Source organism: Rhinoraja longicauda, chromosome 7 (assembly GCF_053455715.1).
Source record: "Rhinoraja longicauda isolate Sanriku21f chromosome 7, sRhiLon1.1, whole genome shotgun sequence".
In the NCBI taxonomy this organism is placed as follows: domain Eukaryota; kingdom Metazoa; phylum Chordata; class Chondrichthyes; order Rajiformes; family Arhynchobatidae; genus Rhinoraja; species Rhinoraja longicauda.
Window position 1 is genome coordinate 69,358,922 of NC_135959.1, and position 20,717 is coordinate 69,379,638.

Consider the following 20,717-nt stretch of genomic DNA (forward strand, 5'->3'; position numbering starts at 1 on the left):
TTGAAAAATTACATGACCAGACTCAGTAATAATAAATAATAAAGAAGGAGGTTTGAACAGTCAGATCCACTCTTGTGGATCATAAGAGATGGGATTGTGATGTTTTGAAAGAGTGGGGTAGAGTAGTTCAAGAATGTGAAGATGGGAAAAAAAATATCTGAAATTTGGGGTCAGGGTTACTATGTTTTGTTCAGGGAAGAAAGTATTTGTTAAAAATTGGAAGAGGTTTCATTTTTTCCGAATAAGACTCTTAAAACGTCTGGTGCAAAAATAGAAAATAACAGTTTTATAGCTGCCAATTGCTACTCTGGTTTAACTCCAAAATCTCTTCGCCACTGAATTAAAAATAGAGTCATCATTTCCCCATCTCAATTTTATCAGGAAATGCCATGTTTTTATTTAATATGTAGATTAGAAATGTTATTAAAACTCATAAATACGGCTTTACAAAAATCTTTTTAAAGCCAAAGAGATTGTTAAAATTCTTTCCATTTTGCAAGATCTGTATTAGAAATAATGTAACAATTCTGATCTGCAATGCAGCTTGTGTGTAAACTAAATCCTGATTTTAAAATTGCACCTTGGACAATTTTAGAGAGAGATTGCATGGGATCCAAGGAGAGTTAAGGGCTTGTCCCACTTAGGCGATTTTAAGGTGACTGCCGGCGACTAGGCTGTCGCTGACAATTCGCCGGGGTGTCGCGGGCATGATCGTGAGGAGTCTTTCAAAAATCGTAGTGGATCTCGGCACGTCGCTGGGAAATCATCCAGTTTGAAATTTCTCGGCGAGAGCTGGCTTGTCGCCAGGTATCGTTGCTTATTGCGGGCGCTGTCGCATGCTGCCCCCAGGTTTGCTAGGTTCTCTTAGATGCATTTAGAAGCACATAATATTAAAATAAGTAAAGTCATTTCAAAATACCATAAAATGCGTGTGTTTAAACAATTTATTTACCGTCAGGACATTTGACAGGCAGATTGGAGGCGACAGTTTGACGGTCAGGTAAGCGTGGGAATTTTCGCAATGTTTATGGCCATCAGCCATTACATTTAAAGTGGGCTCCAAACCCAGATATGCAACCCAGAAACCAGATATGCATCTCCCTTACATTTTCAAAAAATGCCCAAACACTTTTCACAAAAATCCACTTAACCACTTTTTTAATTATTTTTTTAAATACAGCTATTAGTAAACTGGAAGTAAATCCAGTTTATGCCTTGTTACAGTGAAGCTTGGTTTTCAAGTAACCCGGGCAAGATGTTTTATTTCAAAACTCTCAAGTACTTACCGACTTGTCAGTGATTTCAGCAAAAATTAGAACGCCGGAGAAGCATTGACAGCGTGGGAATTTTTGCGATGTTTCCGAAGACGGTGTAATCTCAACCTGACTCGGCATTGTCGTGGTCATTGTCGTCGGGTAAAAGAATATTTCGGCGATCTGCTACGACTTTGACAGTCGCCGGCAGTCGCCAAAAAAATCGCGTAACTGGGACAGGCCCTATAGCTAAATGGATAGAAAATTGCCTCCATGGAAGGAAGCAGAGGGCGATGGTGGTAGGTTGCTTCTTGGACTGGAAGACTGTGACTAGTGGTGTGCCTCAGGGTTCGGTGCTGGGCCCATTATTGTTTGTCATCTACATCAATGATTTGGATGAGAACATACAGGGCAAGATTAGCAAGTTTGCTGATGATACAAAGTGGGTGGTTTTTCAGATAGTGAAGATGGTTGTGAAGAATTGCAGCAGGATCTGGATCGATTGGCCAGGTGGGCTGAGGAATAGTTGATGGAATTTAAAACAGAGAAGTGTGAGGTGTTGCATTTTAGGACATCTAATAAGGGCAGGACCTACACAGTGAATGGTAGGACTCTGGGGAGTGTTGTAGAGCAGAGAGATCTAGGAGTGCAGGTGCATGGTTCCTTGAAGGTCGAGTCGCAGGTAGGTAGATAAGGCGGTCAAAAAGGCTTTTGGCACATTGTCCTTAATCAGTCAAAGTATTGAGTATAGAAGTTGAGAGGTCATGTTGCAGTTGTATAAGAAGTTGGTGAGACTGCATTTAGAATATTGTGTTCAGTTTTGAACACCATGATATAGAAAAGATATTGGCAAGCTTGAAAGGGTTCAGAGAAGATTTACGAGGATGTTGCCAGGACTAGAGGGTGTGAGCTATAGGGAGAGGTTGAGTAAGCTGGGTCTCTATTCCCTAATGCACAGGAGGATGAGGGGAGATCTCATAGAGGTGTATAAAATCATGAGATAAATAGATCGGGTAGATGCACAGAGTCTTTTCCCCAGAGTAGGGAAATCGAGAACCAGAGGACATAGGATCAAGGTGAAGGGGAAAAGATTTACTAGGAATCTGAGGGGTAATTTTTTCGCACAAAGGGTGGTGGGTGTATGGAACAAGCTGCCAGATGAGGTAGTTGAGACTGAGACTATCCTAATGTGTAAGAAACAGTTAGGCAGGTACATGGGTAGGACAGGTTTGGAGGGATATGGACCAAGCGCAGGTTGGTGGGACCAGTGTAGCTGGAACATGTTGGCTGGTATGGGCAAGTTGGGCCGTTGGGCCGAAGGGCCTGTTTTCACACTGATGACTCTATCACATAAATACAAAATCTGCTCTTAAAAACAAAGATAGGTTTCGGATTTGCCTGCTCTTGGATCACTGAAGTGAATATAATTACAGTGCATAGTTTCCTCAATACTTAACAGTCTTCCCTCTGTGCTTATATATCCTTTCCTTTTTCAGACAGCAAAGGCAATTACTTGGTAAATGTGAAAGAATGACCAAGAAATGCATCACCACTGGCTCCAGAGAAAACTGGACAACCAACTTTTTGTTTCTATTGTAGTAAATGTCATAACACCAATATTATATAAACTGCTTGATTACAAAAGCCACTACTTACCTCCCAGTGAATCCAATTGTACTGCGTAAGGTCAACTTTCCGAAAATCCTCTGGACTAACATTTGGTAAATTCCTAAGTGCAACCACATTTAAATCAAACTTTAAAATGGGTGTTACAGAATATCAGTTTCACTGTAAGATGATTAAGCTTTACAAGAGGTCGTATTTTTGGCATGTAATGCCTTCCAAATTGACGTTACATTATAGAAAACATCCTGAAGAATGTATTAACCTTAGAAAAACACTATATTAACGTAATTAAAACGAGGATCAAGCAAATTTAGGTGTATGCATTTAATTTGCATGCATTAAATTACTGAAGCATTCAATTTTGAATTTGAAATTTTATAGAAAACATGTTGCGTCTGATCTTGAATCCTTTCCCTTGTCTCTTACCTCACCACCTTGTCCTGATCACTGTGAACGTTCAAGTGTGCAGGCCCTATCTCAGTCCTCCATTCTACACAGGTGCTGTGGTAGTAATTAACTCATTTGTGAGCTGAGCATTTGCCCAAAAACAGATATATTAAAAAAATAAAACAGAATTCTTGTCCGTGTTCTCCAGAAAGGTAATGAAAAACCCAGATTTTTGCATTTGGACAGTCACGCTAAACACTAGTCAGTTTGGCAGGGTACAAACAAAATTCTGGCCTGTGCCGGAGAGAATGTATCTCTCGCTGGATGAATATCTAGCCAGTACTAATTAGGATTCTTGATCAGTTTATCACCAAATATGACTCCTTCCCTTTAATAAATGTTTTACGCGTGTAAGATGGCAGCTCAGTTTGCATCCAGAGTCTAAGAAAATAACTGCAGATGCTGGTACAAATCGATTTATTCACAAAATGCTGGAGTAACTCAGCAGGTCAGGCAGCATCTCGGGAGAGAAGGAATGGGTGACATTTCGGGTCGAGACCCTTCTTCAGACTGAAGAAGGGTCTCGACCCGAAACGTCACCCATTCCTTCTCTCCCGAGATGCTGCCTGACCTGCTGAGTTACTCCAGCATTTTGTGAATAAATGCATCCAGAGTCTAATTTGTAAAGCTAAAATGATGGTATATTTTAAAGATGTACATGTTAACTCTGTGACAGTTCATCATACAAGTTTTATTGCAAATGATGTTGCCAGTGTTTTTAAAATTCCTAGACTCCACTAACTCATAATTATCAAATTCTTATTTAGGTTTTGAACTTATTGCAAAGTTCTCTCAGTGCCAAGCTCGTTATGAGACTCGCTATCACTGAACAAACACAAAGCCAAAATCAGTTGGCATTAAGCCAATGGTTGAAGGTCAAGTTATCAAAAGGTTCTGAAAAAAAACCTCATTTAATTATTAACCTTTGAAATAATGCCAGCTTTGGCCTTTCAAACATCCTTTCTGCCTGTTGATTTTGAAAAACCCACCTGACATAAAGTTAAATGGGAAGAAGTTTGAAGTGACTCCAACTACTTCCTTCCAAACACAAATCAAATCACAAAATGCAAAAATCAGACCTGAAGTCACACCGACACTGAATTGAAAACACATGGAGGGTAGTTCTATTCATGCTTCTAATTTATCAATTTAGATTGGAGTCTTCAAAATATTTCTTGTAAAATCTTGTTTTTTCATGCTAATGTCAATAATTACTAAACACTAAGTGGTAGATGCAGAAATTGAATAGTTGATTGTTTAACCTGTAAACAAGGCAGGCTTAATTTTTATATTTTACTGGACCAAGTGAACCAGTTGGGTCCAAACCACTCCTGCATTGGGCAGCAGCCTCTCCTCCCCCACTCCCCTCTTCCCTCTTCCTCCCCAATCCCCACCTCCTCCCTCCCTCCCCCCTCCCCCTTCCCTCCCTCCCCCTCCCCCAACCCCTTCCCCCTCCCTCCCCCTTCGTCCCTCCCCCTTCCCTCCCCCTCCCCCATCCCTCCCCTCCCCTCTTCCTCCCCCCCTCCCTCCTTCCCTCCCTCCCTCCCTTCTCCCTCTCCCCCTCCCCCTAGGGTTGCCTCTCCTGCATTGGTGCAGCACTCTCACCTCCCCCACTCCCCTCTGCCTCCCTCCCTCCCTCCCTCCCTCCCTCCCTCCCTCCCTCCCTCCCTCCCTCCCTCCCTCCCTCCCTCCCTCCCTCCCTCCCTCCCTCCCTCCCTCCCTCCCTCCCTCCCTCCTTCCCCCTCCCTCACTCCACCTCCCCCTCCCCCCTCTCCCCTCCTCCCTCTCACCCCATTTCCCCTCCCTCCCTCCCTCCCCCAACTCACGCTCCACTCTCCTCCCCCACTCCCCCCCCCTCCTCCCTCCCTCCCCCGCCCTCCCTCCACCTCCCCCCTCCCTCCCCGGTGGCCATCATACGTAAGTATAGGCATGGATCTGGCGGCCATCTTACGTAAGTATCGGATCAACTGGCCCCGACTGTGCATGCGCGTTTTTTTAATAAACTTTAAAATGTGAATAACTTTCAAATTATAACACTGATTTCAATGAAACTTATTCCATTAGCATCAAAGGGACGACGGTGAGTAAGGTGGGCCTAAAATTGTCGCGCTATCGTGTTCCGTTTTGGCTGTGGTTCAGGAACAAACAAACAAACAAATGAGCAATTTTGTATATAAATTATATGTGTAATTTATATATTTTTTCAAATTTCAAGCCATGATTTTTCATGTTATTGAATTCAAAATCATGTATATATTTGATTTTGGTGCCATGCAGAAGGTAAACGCCATGTGACATGTAGAAATACTCCTTTTAAGGATACTAAGAGAATAATAGAAACTTTCATTTGTCCCCCAGTGCAGGAAAGGTACAGCCAGGAAAGTCATAAGATAACAATGTCAGGTGTCCGATAATCTTCACTCAATTTTATTTACATAATTCTTTGAGGGAAATACTATGGATGCAATAAAGGAAAGATAAATATTTGGCAAAAATCTGGAATTTTTTTACCACCAATTTATGGGACGTGGAGTCTACAAACAAGACCGCCATTTATTGCCCAATTGGCTTTGTAGTGCTGGGCTGCCTTCGGGAACTACTTCTGTCTACATGGTGAACTATACACAGCCTATTAGGTAAGGAATATCTCAACTGTAATCAGTACATGCAGATACATAGGATACTTTTTTAAACTAAAAACAAATTTAGGCGCACTTTCATCATGAACACCACTCACATGCATACAAGCGAGCTACCTTTCATTTATTAAATTTAAATGAAATTCAGTCTTGAAAAAAATGTTTTGAAAAAAAAGGTGCCATTGTCTCGAAGAAATATCGGCTTCCAGTTTCACCATTGGAAATTGCTTTGGAAATTGCCAAACAATTGCTTCAATTGATACTAAACGTTCAAAGGTCTGTTTATTGTCACATGTACCAATTAAGGTACAGTGAAACTCGAATTACCAAGCAGCCATACTAAAAAAAAGGGCAACAAGACACACAACCACATAAAAGTTAACATAAACATCCACCACAGTGGATTCCCTACATTCCTCATTGTGATGGAAGGCAATAAAGTCCAATCTTCCTCTTTATTCTCCAGAGGTCGGGGGAATCGAACCATCCGCAGTCGGGGTGATCGAAGTTCCTGCAGCCGGCGGTCGAAACCCCAATGTCGTAGGTGGTAGTCACAGAATAGTGGTCGTGAATAAGGAACACAAGTCTTTTTTTCCCTCATGCCTCAATTAGTGACACTGAGACCAACTCCAAACTCTTTTATTCCTGTCTTCAGTAAAATCGTAGACAGACACAAAAAGCTGGAGTAACTCAGTGGGTCAGACAGCACCTCTGGAGAAAAGGTATAGATGACGTTTCCAGGTCGAGACCCTTCTTCAGTACAATCTTGTTCAGTGAACCCAACACACTGTATGAGTTTCACATGGACCTTATTACATCTATGGACAGGACCTGTGCAGCTTAGGAACACCCATCTGCATTCGTAACTTATAACCTCTAAATACAAACAAACGTTTGAGCAACCAGCGGTGTAGATTTGCTGATCTTTCTTTCTCAAGATTGTACTGAAGAAGGGTCTCGACCGGAAACGTCACCTATACCGTTACTTCAGAGATGTTGTCTGACCCCACTGAGTTACTCCAGCTTTTTGTGTTTGCCTACGATTGTACTGAAGACAGGAATAAAAGAGTTTGGAGTTGGTCTCGGTGTCAGTAATTTAGGCACGAGGGGAAAATAGACCTGTGTTCCATATTCAGTTTGTGGCTGTGAACTGGTCGGATTACGAACAGCTCACAGAATGGAACATGCAGGTTAATAATTTACCCAGTGTCGTTTTTTTTTAACTCATTGTGCCAAAAGCAATGTTCTTTACGACTTATAATATTGAAAGGCCTGAAAGGAGTATTTCTGCATTGCCACACATTTAATCGTGTATGTAATCAAGATTGAAGTGACAACAAATCTTACATGTCGGATAGTGTGACCGTTCGAGAGCCATTGGTAACGTTGACGAGGCAGCAGGCACAAGGAGTAACGCCCACACGCTGGCACACAATATTGGATATATTAATACCTCTGCTACGAAAATCATCTGTTATGAAACTTCACCATGCAAAATGGCAAAGGCGTAGGAAACAAAGATGAAGAAAATCTGCTGTTATTGGCTATTCACAAAATAAAAGTATCTGTCAACTGGACTGTATAGTTGGCCACAAGGAAATGACTTACCTATGAAGAAGTGTAGGAAAATAACTTCAGATGCTGGTACAAATCGAAGGTATCACAAAATGCTGGAGTAACTCAGTCGAGACCCGAAACGTCACCCATTCCTGCTCTCCTGAGATGCTGCCTGACCCGCTGAGTTGCTCCAGCATTTTGTGATACTACCTTTGAAGAAATGTTCACTGTTTAGCCAGACATTAATAGTGTTGAAGTCAAAATTAACACCCAAGGTTGTTGTTGCCAGAACTGGCAGCTGATATTAATTGTAACCTTAAGTGATCTATCAGGCAACTTTGATAATGTTATTAATCTTATAATTACTCTAACCCCTTCCTGGTGAGAAAATCTACAACTAAGATTTTGTTTAACAATAATTTGCACTTATATGTAACGTCTAAGTAATAGAGCACCCTGAGTTTCTACAATTAACACACTGTGACACCAACCAGGAGATCTGGGATTTTTAAAGTATAATTTGGGTTATAATACTCAAAATTAGTGAGAGATTATAGGTGAGAAAAGGTTGATTTTAATACGTTCATTTTCAATGAGTGCAAGTATAGCCAAAGCCTTTCCAGTGACCAATTTCAAGACGCTGAGAAAGTCGTGCGATGTTCTGGCGTGAGGTCTTTAGACCCGTGAATCCATCCTTGCCAGAGAACACAGACAAGAACCGTGTGAAATATAACCTTATTCTGCTGAACACATGACAAGAATCAGTCAATATTCTGTTTTGAGTCTATTCTTTCCCGTGTTTGTTTGCAAGTTTGAGCTGCTTTCTGGGACACATACAAACCTGTTTGTGTGAAGGATAGTGCGTGAACCATTGCTTATGTTGCTGATGATAATGGAGGCTGGGAAGGATGATTCTGCATGAACAACCACATTAGTCACATCAATCCCATATCGTCTGAGGTCATCATAAATAAAACTGTGAGATATTTATAGAGAGAATATTTTAGAAAGTAACTTCAGGGAGTAGGTCAACATTGATAGGATGGCTATCAATTCAATAGACAATAGACAATAGACAATAGATGCAGGAGTAGGCCATTCGAGCCAGCACCGCCATTCAATGTGATCATGGCTGATCGTTCACAATCAGTACCCCGTTCCTGCCTTCTCCCCATACCCCCTGACTCCGCTATCTTTAAGGGCTCTATCTAGCTCTCTCTTGAAAGCATCCAGAGAATTGGCCTCCACTGCCTTCTGAGGTGGAGAATTCCACAGATTTACAACTCTCTGACTGAAAATGTTCTTCCTCATCTCCGTTCTAAATGGCCTACCCCTTATTCTTAAACTGTGGCCTCTGGTTCTAGACTCCCCCAACATTGGGGACATGTTTCCTGCCTCTAACGTGTCCAATCCCTTAATAACTTATATGTTCAAAATAAGATCCTCTCTCATTCAAATGGACCCCAGGAAAGAGAGTTTGTAGAGTGCCTTCGAGATGGATTCTTAGAACAGCTTGTACTGGAGCCTACCAGGGAGAAGCCAATTCTGGATTTAGTGTTGTGTAATGATCCTGATCTGATAAGGGGACTAGAGGTAAAAGAGCCATTAGGAGGCAGTGATCACAACATGATAAGTTTTACTCTGCAAATGGAAAGGCAGAAGGGAAAATCGGAAGTGTCGGTATTACAGTATAGCAAAGGGGATTACAGAGGCATGAGGCAGGAGCTGGCCAAAATTGACTGGAAGGAGGCCCTAGCAGGGAAGACGGTAGAACAGCAATGGCAGGTATTCCTGGGAATAATGCAGAGGTTGCAGGATCAATTTATCCCAAAGAGGCAGAAAGACTCTAAGGGGAGTAAGAGACACCTGTGGCTGATGAGGGAAGTCAAGGACAGCATAAAAATTAAGGAGAGGGAGTATAACATAGCAAAGAAGAGTGGGAAGACAGAGGATTGGGACTCTTTTAAAGAGCAACAAACGTTAACTAAAAAGGCAATACGGGGAGAAAAGATGAGGTATGAGGGTAAACTAGCCAATAATATAAAGGAGGATAGCAAAAGTTTTTTTAGGTACGTGAAGAGGAAAAAAATAGTCAAGGCAAATGTGGGTCCCTTGAAGACAGAAACAGGGGAATTTATTATGGGGAACAAAGAAATGGCAGACGAGTTAAACCGTTACTTTGGATCTGTGTTTACTGAGGAGGATACACACAATCTCCCAAATGTTCTAGGGGCCGGAGAACCTAGGGTGATGGAGGAACTGAAGGAAATCCACATTAGGCAGGAAATGGTTTTGGGTAGACTGATGGGACTGAAGGCTGATAAATCCCCAGGGCCTGATGGTCTGCATCCCAGGGTACTTAAGGAGGTGGCTCTAGAAATAGTGGAAGCATTGGAGATCATTTTTCAATGTTCTATAGATTCAGGATCAGTTCCTGTGGATTGGAGGATAGCAAATGTTATCCCACTTTTTAAGAAAGGAGGGAGAGAGAAAACGGGTAATTATAGACCAGTTAGTCTGACATCAGTGGTGGGGAAGATGCTGGAGTCAATTATAAAAGACGAAATTGCTGAGCATTTGGATAGCAGTAACAGGATCATTCCGAGTCAGCATGGATTTACGGAGGGGAAATCATGCTTGACAAATCTACTGGAATTTTTTGAGGATTTAACTAGGAAAATTGACAAGGGAGAGTCAGTGGATGTGGTGTACCTCGACTTTCAGAAAGCCTTCGACAAGGTCCCACATAGGAGATTAGTGGGCAAAATTAGAGCACATGGTATTGGGGGAAGGGTACTGACATGGATAGAAAATTGGTTGACAGACAGAAAGCAAAGAGTGGGGATAAATGGGTCCCTTTCGGAATGGCAGGCAGTGACCAGTGGGGTACCGCAAGGTTCGGTGCTGGGACCCCAGCTATTTACGATATACATTAATGACTTAGATGAAGGGATTAAAAGTACCATTAGCAAATTTGCAGATGATACTAAGCTGGGGGGTAGTGTGAATTGTGAGGAAGATGCAATAAGGCTGCAGGGTGACTTGGACAGGTTGTGTGAGTGGGCGGATACAAGGCAGATGCAGTTTAATGTAAATAAGTGTGAGGTTATTCACTTTGGAAGTAAGAATAGAAAGGCAGATTATTATTTGAATGGTGTCAAGTTAGGAAGAGGGGATGTTCAACGAGATCTGGGTGTCCTAGTGCATCAGTCACTGAAAGGAAGCATGCAGGTACAGCAGGCAGTGAAGAAAGCCAATGGAATGTTGGCCTTCATAACAAGAGGAGTTGAGTATAGGAGCAAAGAGGTCCTTCTACAGTTGTACCGGGCCTTGGTGAGACCGCACCTGGAGTACTGTGTGCAGTTTTGGTCTCCAAATTTGAGGGATATTCTTGCTATTGAGGGCGTGCAGCGTAGGTTCACTAGGTTGATTCCCGGAATGGCGGGACTGTCGTATGTTGAAAGGCTGGAGCAATTAGGCTTGTATACACTGGAATTTAGAAGGATGAGGGGGGATCTTATTGAAACATATAAGATAATTAGGGGATTGGACACATTAGAGGCAGGAAACATGTTCCCAATGTTGGGGGAGTCCAGAACAAGGGGCCACAGTTTAAGAATAAGGGGTAGGCCATTTAGAACGGAGATGAGGAAGAACTTTTTCAGTCAGAGAGTGGTGAAGGTGTGGAATTCTCTGCCTCAGAAGGCAGTGGAGGCCAGTTCGTTGGATGCTTTCAAGAGAGAACTGGATAGAGCTCTTAAGGATAGCGGAGTGAGGGGGTCTGGGGAGAAGGCCGGAACGGGGTACTGATTGAGAGTGATCAGCCATGATTGCATTGAATGGCGGTGCTGGCTCGAAGGGCTGAATGGCCTACTCCTGCACCTATTGTCTATTGTCTATTGTCTATTGTCTATTGACAATGACCTCTGAAAGATTAATAATTACGTTTCAACCTGCAGGACACAAATGTGCCTGAGGACATAACTTACTGGTTGCTCTATCGAACGTGAATGATTATAATGTGAATATGGACCGCTGTAAAGAATGGTAAAGAAATGTAATTATATATTGTAAATTTAAAAATGAATCCATTATTTCATCTTTATATTAACATTGAATACAATGCAGTCATCTTATCAGTTGGAAATATGCACCATTAACACACATGAACTCCTTAAAATGTTGAACTGGAAATTGACATTCTTCAATGCCTTCAATTCCAGCACCTACTGCACTTCTGAGCACAATTAATATAAATTCAGAAATGCATGAATTAATCAAGGGTAGCCAGCACAGGTTTATTAAAGTTAAAATGCATTTAACAAATTTCGGTAATATTTTAAGTCACAATTGCATAATATAGTAGGTGGAATGTTTATCGAGTTTTGGAATGCATTTGAAAATATGTCTTGTACAGGGTTTGCCAGAAGATCGTATATGAGGAAATGTATGTGTATAAATAACAAATTGGCTGACGAATTCTGAATGGGAGATAGACATAAAAAGCTGGTGTAACTCAGTGGGTCAGGCAGCATCTCTGGAGAAAAGGAATAGGTTAATTTTCGGGCCGAAACCCTTCTTCGGACTGTGTCTGTGTCTGAAAACTGTGTCTGAAGAAAGATCTCAACCCGAAACGTCACTTATTCCTTCTCTCCAGAGATGCTGTCTGACCCGCTGAGTTACTTCAACTTTTTGTGTCTATCTTCGGTTTTAAACCATCATCTGCAGTTCCTTCCAAAACAAATTCTGAATGGGCGCAGCTTGTATATTAGGAAGTTTGGAAGCGATGTACCTTTGAGATCAATGCTGTCCCTACATTTGTTTGGACAGATAAATGCAGTGGACTTGGATATAGGGAACACAATTTAACATCTGATGTAGATTCACCGCGATAAGAGTGATGCATATGTTGTGTGTCAGAGTGATGTTGCATGTCGTGCATGATAAGGGTGATGCATATGGGAGTAACAAACTAAATAGGGCATGCGATTTTTAAATGAATTGAAAGGAATCAAACACGTTAACCTGGAAATTGGACTTTTCCAACTGTATTTTTATGTATAGTGTCAGCAACAATTCAGGTCTACGCAACAATTAAATTGTGAAATTGGTGAAAGGGATGTGCTGTGCACTTTAGAGAAGTCCAGATAGGAAATGAGGTCTCCAAAGACTAAATTGGACCTGACCAAGATGGACATACTTTGCCTGCTACTAATTTGTTCTGGGTGGGCAGCTGTGGTCAGAATGCCTCCAATAATGGAGAGATCTCCAGTGGTGCCTCTACTAAGGCGGCCATGGGCTGGGTACTACCGTAGCCAAATAAGGCTGTTCGCTTAAGCAACCAGTGGAATATGTAAGCTATTTGAGCAGACTGCCAGCTGGTGACAACAGCAAAGAACCCTGTAAATAGCAAGACAGGCAACAAACTAGCGCACTGTGTTCCGAATCCAGGTGAAACTGTTGCAGAAGTTGTAGTGTGGAGATCAGAGCTCCAGCCTACGTCAGCACGAGGGCAATCAGGCGTTGCACAAATATTGGTATCTTAAGTTCTGTGCCAAACACCATGATAAAGCTCCATTGCAATAAAATGGTTCATTTTCACAACTCCCACCATGTCACATGGGTGGTACTGCAGTGCAGCAGGTAGAGCTGCTGCCTTGCAACGCCAGACATCCGGGTTTGATCCTGGTTTTGGGACTGTCTTTGTGGAGTTTGCACGATCTTCCCTATGACAGGGCCGGATTAGCATAGTAGCAAAAGTAGCATTTGCTACGGGCCCCGCGCTTTCGAGGGCCCTGGCGCTGTGTTGCGCGCGCCGCGCCCCAACCGCCGCGGTCAGAATGCGTTGCCAACGCCGTGGTTAGAATGTGTTGGCGGCGGGGCTGCGCTGACCAATAGGAAGCTGGCGCGTCACCGCCCAACCGCCAACCCCGAGACATGGACCCTCACCCCCCCCCCTCCCCCCCACCAGGCGTCCAGAGCTGCCGGAGGTCACCGGACCTCTGGTTTGGAGAAAGGTCTCGATCTGAAACATCACGCTCCAGAGATCCCGCTGAGTTTCTCCACCATTCTGTGTCTATCTTCGGTGTAAATCAGCATCTGCAGCTTCTTCCGACACATAACTTCCCGACGGGCCGCGGCTGTGGACTGGGAACACGGCCGGAGGTCTTTATCGTGACATCGCAGTCTCGATGCCTCCCGGGTCGCCCTGTAGAAGCCCGGGTCAGGGCTGGCCGGGGCCATACGGGTTGAAGCTCGGGTCGGGCGAAGCGGCTGACGGAGCCCAGTCGCGGGTCGACACCACAGAGGCGTGAAGTGGGGCGTCGACAGCGGTGAGGCCTCGCGACGAGGTCGACGTTCGATGAGAGCGTGGAGGACTGCCGTGAGGGGAGAGAGGGTGCTGTAGGCCTGGACGTCGCCTAACGGAGGTTGCGTAGCAACCCACCTCCTGGCCCGGGCGGCTGCCATTGGTGGAGCACGATCACGTGGCCGCTGATTCGGTGAGGTCACATGGGGCGCGGGCGGTGACATCACCTTGTCCCGTATTTAGGGCCCCTTTATAACATATGCTATGGGCCCCACACTACCTTAATCCGGCCCTATCCTATGATCACATAGATTTCTACTGGGTGCTCTGGTTTCCTCTCATATTCCAAAGACGTGCAGGTTTTTAGGTTTCATAGATTTCTTCCGGGTGCTCTGTAAAATTGTCCTTTGAGCGAAGGAAAGTGAGATAAATAGAACCAGAGTGCATGGGTGATCGATAGTCAGCATGGGCTTGGTGGGCTGAAGGGCCTGTTTCCATGCCGTATCTTGCAATCAATCAGCCTTTCAGAAGTGACTACCTGTGTGACTGATTCTGGGTGCAATTGATTTTGGATCTCACAATGCTTAAAAAACAAGTATAATGCAATTCCTTCTTTAAAATCGATGTGCAATAGCTGCTGGAAGATAAGATCATCAGCATTTGTCAAGTGGTGATGTAAGAGTACTGTACAAGACAAAATGGTGGATACATTTAATAAAGACACTGGTTAGACTATGGTTAATACACTATCTGCCTCCCTTTATATAGAGAAGACATGTACCACAGAAGTTCACCTGGATGATGACATTAAAATATTTTAACAGTTTGCACTATTTCTATTCGATATTAAGTACTCAAAGTTGTTCTTCCTTTCCTTTCAGAGAATAGGAAACTACTTTTGATGCAAAATTGCAATCATTTTCACTGGAACAAAGAAAGGCAGGAGGTGACTTAATTAAGATTTTGACATTGGTCGAACAAACAGGAAATGACTGTTTCCTTTGGTTGTGGAAGCATCAAAAATGAGTTAAGTTATATCCTTGCGCTACGAGTCAGACAGAAGTTAGGGGACATTTATTCCCAAGGAATGTTGATTGTGCATGGAATTCTTTGCTGAAGCAGCCACATCTTTTAATGGAATATTGGATAAATATTTGGATGATGAAATCACACGAAAGGTCGAGTTTAGCAGGAGGATTACATAGACTGCTCAGTAAAACACTGGGACAGGTATATTGGGCCAAACGCTTTCACTTTGGGTTGTAAATTTCTTTGGTTTATTTTGCATTAATAAAAGGATGAATTTTAGAATGAGTAAGCAGTCAATAGCAACTTACTTCATTCTACACGTGTAAATGACGCTGATTACATGAACAGATGCGAGCCCTTCCTGCAGCTCTTTTCTTGAATCTGCCCCCTTTTTATGCTATTGCAGGGACTAAAATATGTGTGATTTAACCCATTCCAACCCATTTTAGGGCGGCACTGTGGCGCAGCAGTAGAGTTGCTGCCTTACAGCGAATGCAGCGCCGGAGACTCAGGTTCGATCCTGACTACGGGCGCCGTCTGTACGGAGTTTGTACGTTCTCCCCGTGACCTGCGTGGGTTTTCTCCGAGATCTTCGGTTTCCTCCCACACTCCAAAGACGTACAGGTATGTAGGTTAATTGACTGGGTAAATGTAAAAATTGTCCCTAGTGCGTGTGTTGGATAGTGTTAATGTGCGGGGATTGCTGGGCGGCGCGGACTAGGTGGGCCGAAGGGCCTGTTTCAGCGCTGTATCTCTAAATCTAAATCTAAAAATCTAAAAAAAAGATCCTTTTGTTTTGTTTCACAAAACATGATTTTTTTCATTGCTTGTGCAAACGGAAAAGCACGCGGCCACAAGGAACTGCAGATGCTGGTTTACAAAAGAAATGTAGTTGGAGTAAGCTCTTGAAGGGTATCCTCTCCCTTAGTCTTTGCCTATAATTATTTCCTGCCCAAGCTAAAACATTGTTTATGCTTTGTTTATGATTCACTGACACATTTCTTGGGTCCTCATTCCCCAAATTGCATCCAATTGATGCTGGAAGGTTTTCTGTTCATTTGTGCCTCTACCACAAGGGGAGCTTTTTAAAATTACAAACTTAGCTCTCAGACTTTGGAATTCAGGAATCACGGACATTTAGTCATTCTGTAGGGAAAAAAACTGCAAATGCTGGTTAAAATCGAAGGCAGACACAAAATGCTGGAGTAAATTAGCAGGTCAGGCAGCATCTCAGGAGAGAAGGAATGGGTGACGTTTCGGGTCGAGACCCTTCTTCGGACCGAAGAAGGGCCTCGACCCGAAACGTCACCCATTCCTTCTCTCCAGAGATGCTGCCTGACCCGCTGAGTTACTCCAGCATTTTATGTCTACCTTTAGTCATTCTATGTTTACCATGTTCACATTCTGTGTTCTTGGGATTTTAGAATTTCCATTTTTTTTATATGTTGCTGAGTTATCTGTAAGTGTCAGGTTTAAATGAAACTTCCATTATAAAAATGTTCCAAAAAATAAAAGTTGATCATTAAATTGACTTTATTCTGAATGGTCCTTCCACAAGCTAGGGTACTGTTCGATTCACCACAACCCCATTGAGGACATTGGACAAGGTCTATGGAACTGATGCGCTAGAATGTGCAACAACGCTGAGAACTATATTCTGCACTCTGTATCTTCCCCTTTGCTCAATCTATTGTATTTGTTTGAACTGACTGTATCTAATGGTATCAGAAAATAACTGCAGATGCTGGTACAAATCGATTTATTCACAAAATGTTGGAGTAACTCAGCAGGTCGGGCAGCATCTCGGGAGAGAAGGAATGGGTGATGTTTCTGGTCGAGACCCTTCTTCAGACTATCTAATGGTATGGTGTGGTATATCTGATCTCTTTGGATAGCATACAAAACAAAAAAATTCATTGTAACTCGGTAAAAGTGCCAATAGTAAACCTAAACCTAAAACCTAAACTGAAGGGAATAAATCATTCAGAATATTTGCTAATTTATTCTCACACTGTTTTGTATCCATTAGTAAATGTTATGGTTGAAATTATTCTGTGCAGCCCCTAATGTAGGTTAATTGACTGGGTAAATGTAAAAATTGTCCCTAGTGTGTGTAGGATAGTGTTAGTGTGCGGGGATCACTGGGCGGTGCGGACTTGGTGGGCCGAAAAGGCCTGTTTCCGCGCTGTATCTGAAATATGAAATATGAAAATATGAAATTCTGCTGAGGCATTAGAAACATTCCATGCTCACCTCTTTTGTGTAGGTAACTTTTTCTTCTGGGACTTGTTTTCTAATCTTGTTACATTTTGACATGTTCCTATATTAATCCTGTCAAACGTCATCTTTTCCTGTGGGAATTTTATAACTCATCATCCTCTTTGATTATTTATTGGTCGCACTTGTTTAGTCTGAGCAGTTATCTTAGGACGCTCAGCAAAAATTCTCTCATATTCTCTTGATGGCAGCTTTCAAAAAAATTACATAGTTAGCTCTCAGACTTTGGAATTCAGGAATCACAGCTATTTAGTCATTCTGTGTTCACCGTTTCCTTGGGATTTTTAAATTTCTGTTTTTTTATACATGGATGAGTTATCTGGAAGTATCAGGTTTAAATTAAAACTCCCATGATGTCTGGCTCATAAAAATGTTTCTGAAAAAGAAAAACTGAACATTAAATTGACTTCATTCTGAATTTTTCCCGTGCTCTTCAGGAATAAATCTACTGTGTTTAAATTATGGTTGTTTAATTCATATTTTGTTACACGCAAAATAGTGGGAGCCGTCTCCTTAAAAGAAGATAAAACTCAGTTTATTCACTTTTTGGTCAAATTTGCCTTGTTTCTTTTCATAGAAACATAGAAACATAGAAAATAGGTGCAGGAGGAGGCCATTCGGCCCTTTGAGCCAGCACCGCCATTCATTGTGATCATGGTTGATCATCCACAATCAGTACCCCGTGCCTGCCTTCTCCCCATATCCCTTGATTCCACTAGCCCCTAGAGCTCTATCTAACTCTCTCTTAAATCCATCCAGTGATTTGGCCTCCACTGCCCTCTGTGGCAGAGAATCCCACAAATTCACAACTCTCTGGGTGAAAAAGTTTTTGCTCACCTCAGTTTTAAATGGCCTCCCCTTTATTCTTAGACTGTGGCGCCTGGTTCTGGACTCCCCCAACATTGGGAACATTTTTCCTGCATCTAACTTGTCCAGTCCTTTTATAATCTTATATGTTTCCATAAGATCCCCTCTCATCCTTTTCACCACCAGTTCCTGCCAAGTGTGTTGTTTTAATGATATTTCCCCGCACGTGAATATTGTGAGTTCTTATCATCTCATTTTCTTTAAGAACTTTTTTGAAAGACCTTTGATTCTTGTCATCTGAACAATTTCTTGTACATTTGGACAAACAACTCAAATAACAGAACAAATTAAATACAGGTGAATGATGCTGGAGATACTCAGCAGGGTAGCATGTCATGTTGAAGGCCCTTTATCTGAACTGGGAAAGGGAGAGCACAGATTAGATCACATTTGGTAGAGAGGGTTGTGTGAGGGGCGATTAATAGGACAAAGGAAATATCTCTTTTTGGGGCAAGGCCAGGTTGGACAAATGCTCCTCATGCTTATGGATCTGTTGGATCTGTCTGGTGGACTAATAAGGTCTGAAAGAGAGGGGGAACGGAAAGGGAGATGTTAAAGTAGTGAAATAGTGAAATGCCATTACTTAAAAGTGAAACCAAAGGAGGAAAGCTGGAAAAGCCCAGCAAGTCAAGCAGTGACGGTGGGGAAAGAAAAAGCTGAGTATTACAGATGGATTACCCGACAGAAAAGGGGACCAGTTCTGATACAAACAGAAGAGGCGAGGTTTCTAAAACTGCTCAATTATACATTGTGTTCTCAGGCTGAAATGTGAGGGAATTGTATTCCTCAAGCTTATTGAAACCTGTCTTCTTGTGGGATACTAGACCAGGTGGATCTGTTGGGCCCAAACCTCTCCTGCATTGGTGCAGTACCCTCTCCTCCCCCACTCCTCTCTTCCCTCTCCCTCCCCCATCTCCCTCCCTACGTCCCCCTCCCTCCGTCACCTCCCTCCCTCCCTCCCTCCCCCTCCGTCCACCCCCTCCCTCCCTCCCTTCCTCCCTCCCCCTCCGTCCACCCCCTCCCTCCCTCCCTTCCTCCCTCCCCCTCCGTCCACTCCCTCCCTCCCTCTCTCCCTCCCCCCCTTCCCTCTCTCTCTCCCTTCCCCTACCCCCTCCCCAACCTCCCCTCCCCAACCTCCACCCTCCCTCCTTCCCCTCCCCCACTCCATCCCTCACAACCCCCCTTATCCTCCCTCCCTCCCTCCCTCCCTCTCCCTCCCTCCATTCCCCCCCTCCTCTCCCCTTTCCCTCCCCTCTCTCCACCCCTCCTCCCCTCCACTCCCTCCACCCCCCTCCCCTCCACCCCCCTGCTTCTCCCGACACCAGGCCTGGCTCTCCTGCCACTTCGGAGCCGGCAAACCCGCCCCTAAGAGACAGGCGGCCGAGCCCTGCTCTTCCCGAGATCAACGGGCCCCAACTGCGCAGGCGCGGACGTGTTTGTTCTGCGCTTGCGCGGATACGGCGGTCATCTTACGTAAGTACCAGATCAACGCGGCTCCAACGACGCATGTGCGGTTTTTTAAACTTTAAAATGTGAATAACTTTAAAAATATAACACCGATTTCAATGAAACTTCTTCCATTTGCACCAAAGGGACGACGGTGAGTAAGGTGGGCCTAAAATTGTCGTGCTATCGTGTACCGTTTTGGCTGTAGTTCAGGAACAAACAAATGAATGAGAGTTTTAGTATATAGATATAGAACAGTCCCTGTTTCAATCATTGGTTTAAGATGAAGGTTGGGGGGGGGGGGGGGGGGGGGGGGAAGAGAGATTTAATAGGAACCTGAGGGGCAACATTTTTTTACACAATAGGTGGCAGGCTGCCAGAGGAGGTCATTGAGGCAGGTACGATCAAAATGTTTAAAAAACATTTGGACAGGTACATGGATAGGATCAGTCTGAAGAAGGGGCTCGACTTTGTGTCTACGTGGATAGACAATAGACAATAGGTGCAAGTGTAGGCCATTCGGCCCTTCGAGCCAGCACCACCATTCAAGTTTGGCAGAGCCTTTGACCATATCCCATCTATTTCCTGCACATCTGCTCTCAACCTCTCACCTAATTCCAGAGTTGCATGAGGTATTGTTAATCATAAAGTGGCACAATATTAGAAAGTGTCACAATGATACCAAAAGATAAAGTGATGCATGAAAATAATTAATTCAACTTACTCTGAAACACGCCCAGGTGCAAGAGAGCCCATGAACCCACAGGAGGCTCCAAGTAATGCGAGAACTGTAGAAGAATTGGAGGCGTTTCCCCCTCGTTGCCACCTCTGCGATATACATCTAAACAAGTAAATCCAATTGAGAATTTGATGTCCTTCATCCGATTGAAAAATTATTTTTCCAGTTTTACTTTTATTACAGTGTTATGTTCTGAAGAGGTTTCTGAAGGGGCGGCACGGTGGCGCAGCAGTAGAGTTGCTGCCTTACAGTGCAAGAGATCCGGGTTCGATCCTGACTATGGGTGCTGTCTGTACGGAGTTCGTACATTCTCCCCGTGACCTGCGTGGGTTTTCTCTGAGATGGTCGGTTTCCTCCCACACTCCAAAGAAGGACAAGTTTGTAGGTTAATTGGCGTGGTATAAATGTAAAATTGTCCCTAGCGTGTTTGTAGGGAGGTGTTAATGTGTTGGGATCACTGGTCAGTGCGGACTCGGTGGGCCGAAGGGCCTGTTTCCACGCTGTATCTCCAGAACTAAAATTAAAAAGGT

At 43.5% G+C, this 20,717-nt stretch overlaps 1 protein-coding gene across 8 annotated transcripts in view; it reads right to left on the reverse strand.

Annotated features, from left to right (window-relative positions):
• khk (ketohexokinase) overlaps positions 1-20,717 on the reverse strand; it is a 42,638-nt gene that overhangs the window by 11,662 nt on the left and 10,259 nt on the right. For 3 of the 8 annotated variants that reach the window (XM_078402817.1, XM_078402816.1, XM_078402814.1), the window contains exons 3-6: positions 20,173-20,289; positions 7,313-7,447; positions 3,306-3,380; positions 2,910-2,982 (exon numbers count right to left, since the gene is read on the reverse strand). In XM_078402817.1, the coding sequence (XP_078258943.1) occupies positions 2,910-2,982; positions 3,306-3,380; positions 7,313-7,447; positions 20,173-20,289 (400 nt within the window). Of the gene's footprint in view, positions 1-2,909; positions 2,983-3,305; positions 3,381-7,312; positions 7,448-8,363; positions 8,499-20,172; positions 20,290-20,717 lie in introns of all 8 variants that reach the window. The other 5 variants (XM_078402815.1, XM_078402820.1, XM_078402818.1 and 2 more) reach the window with 5 other exon arrangements.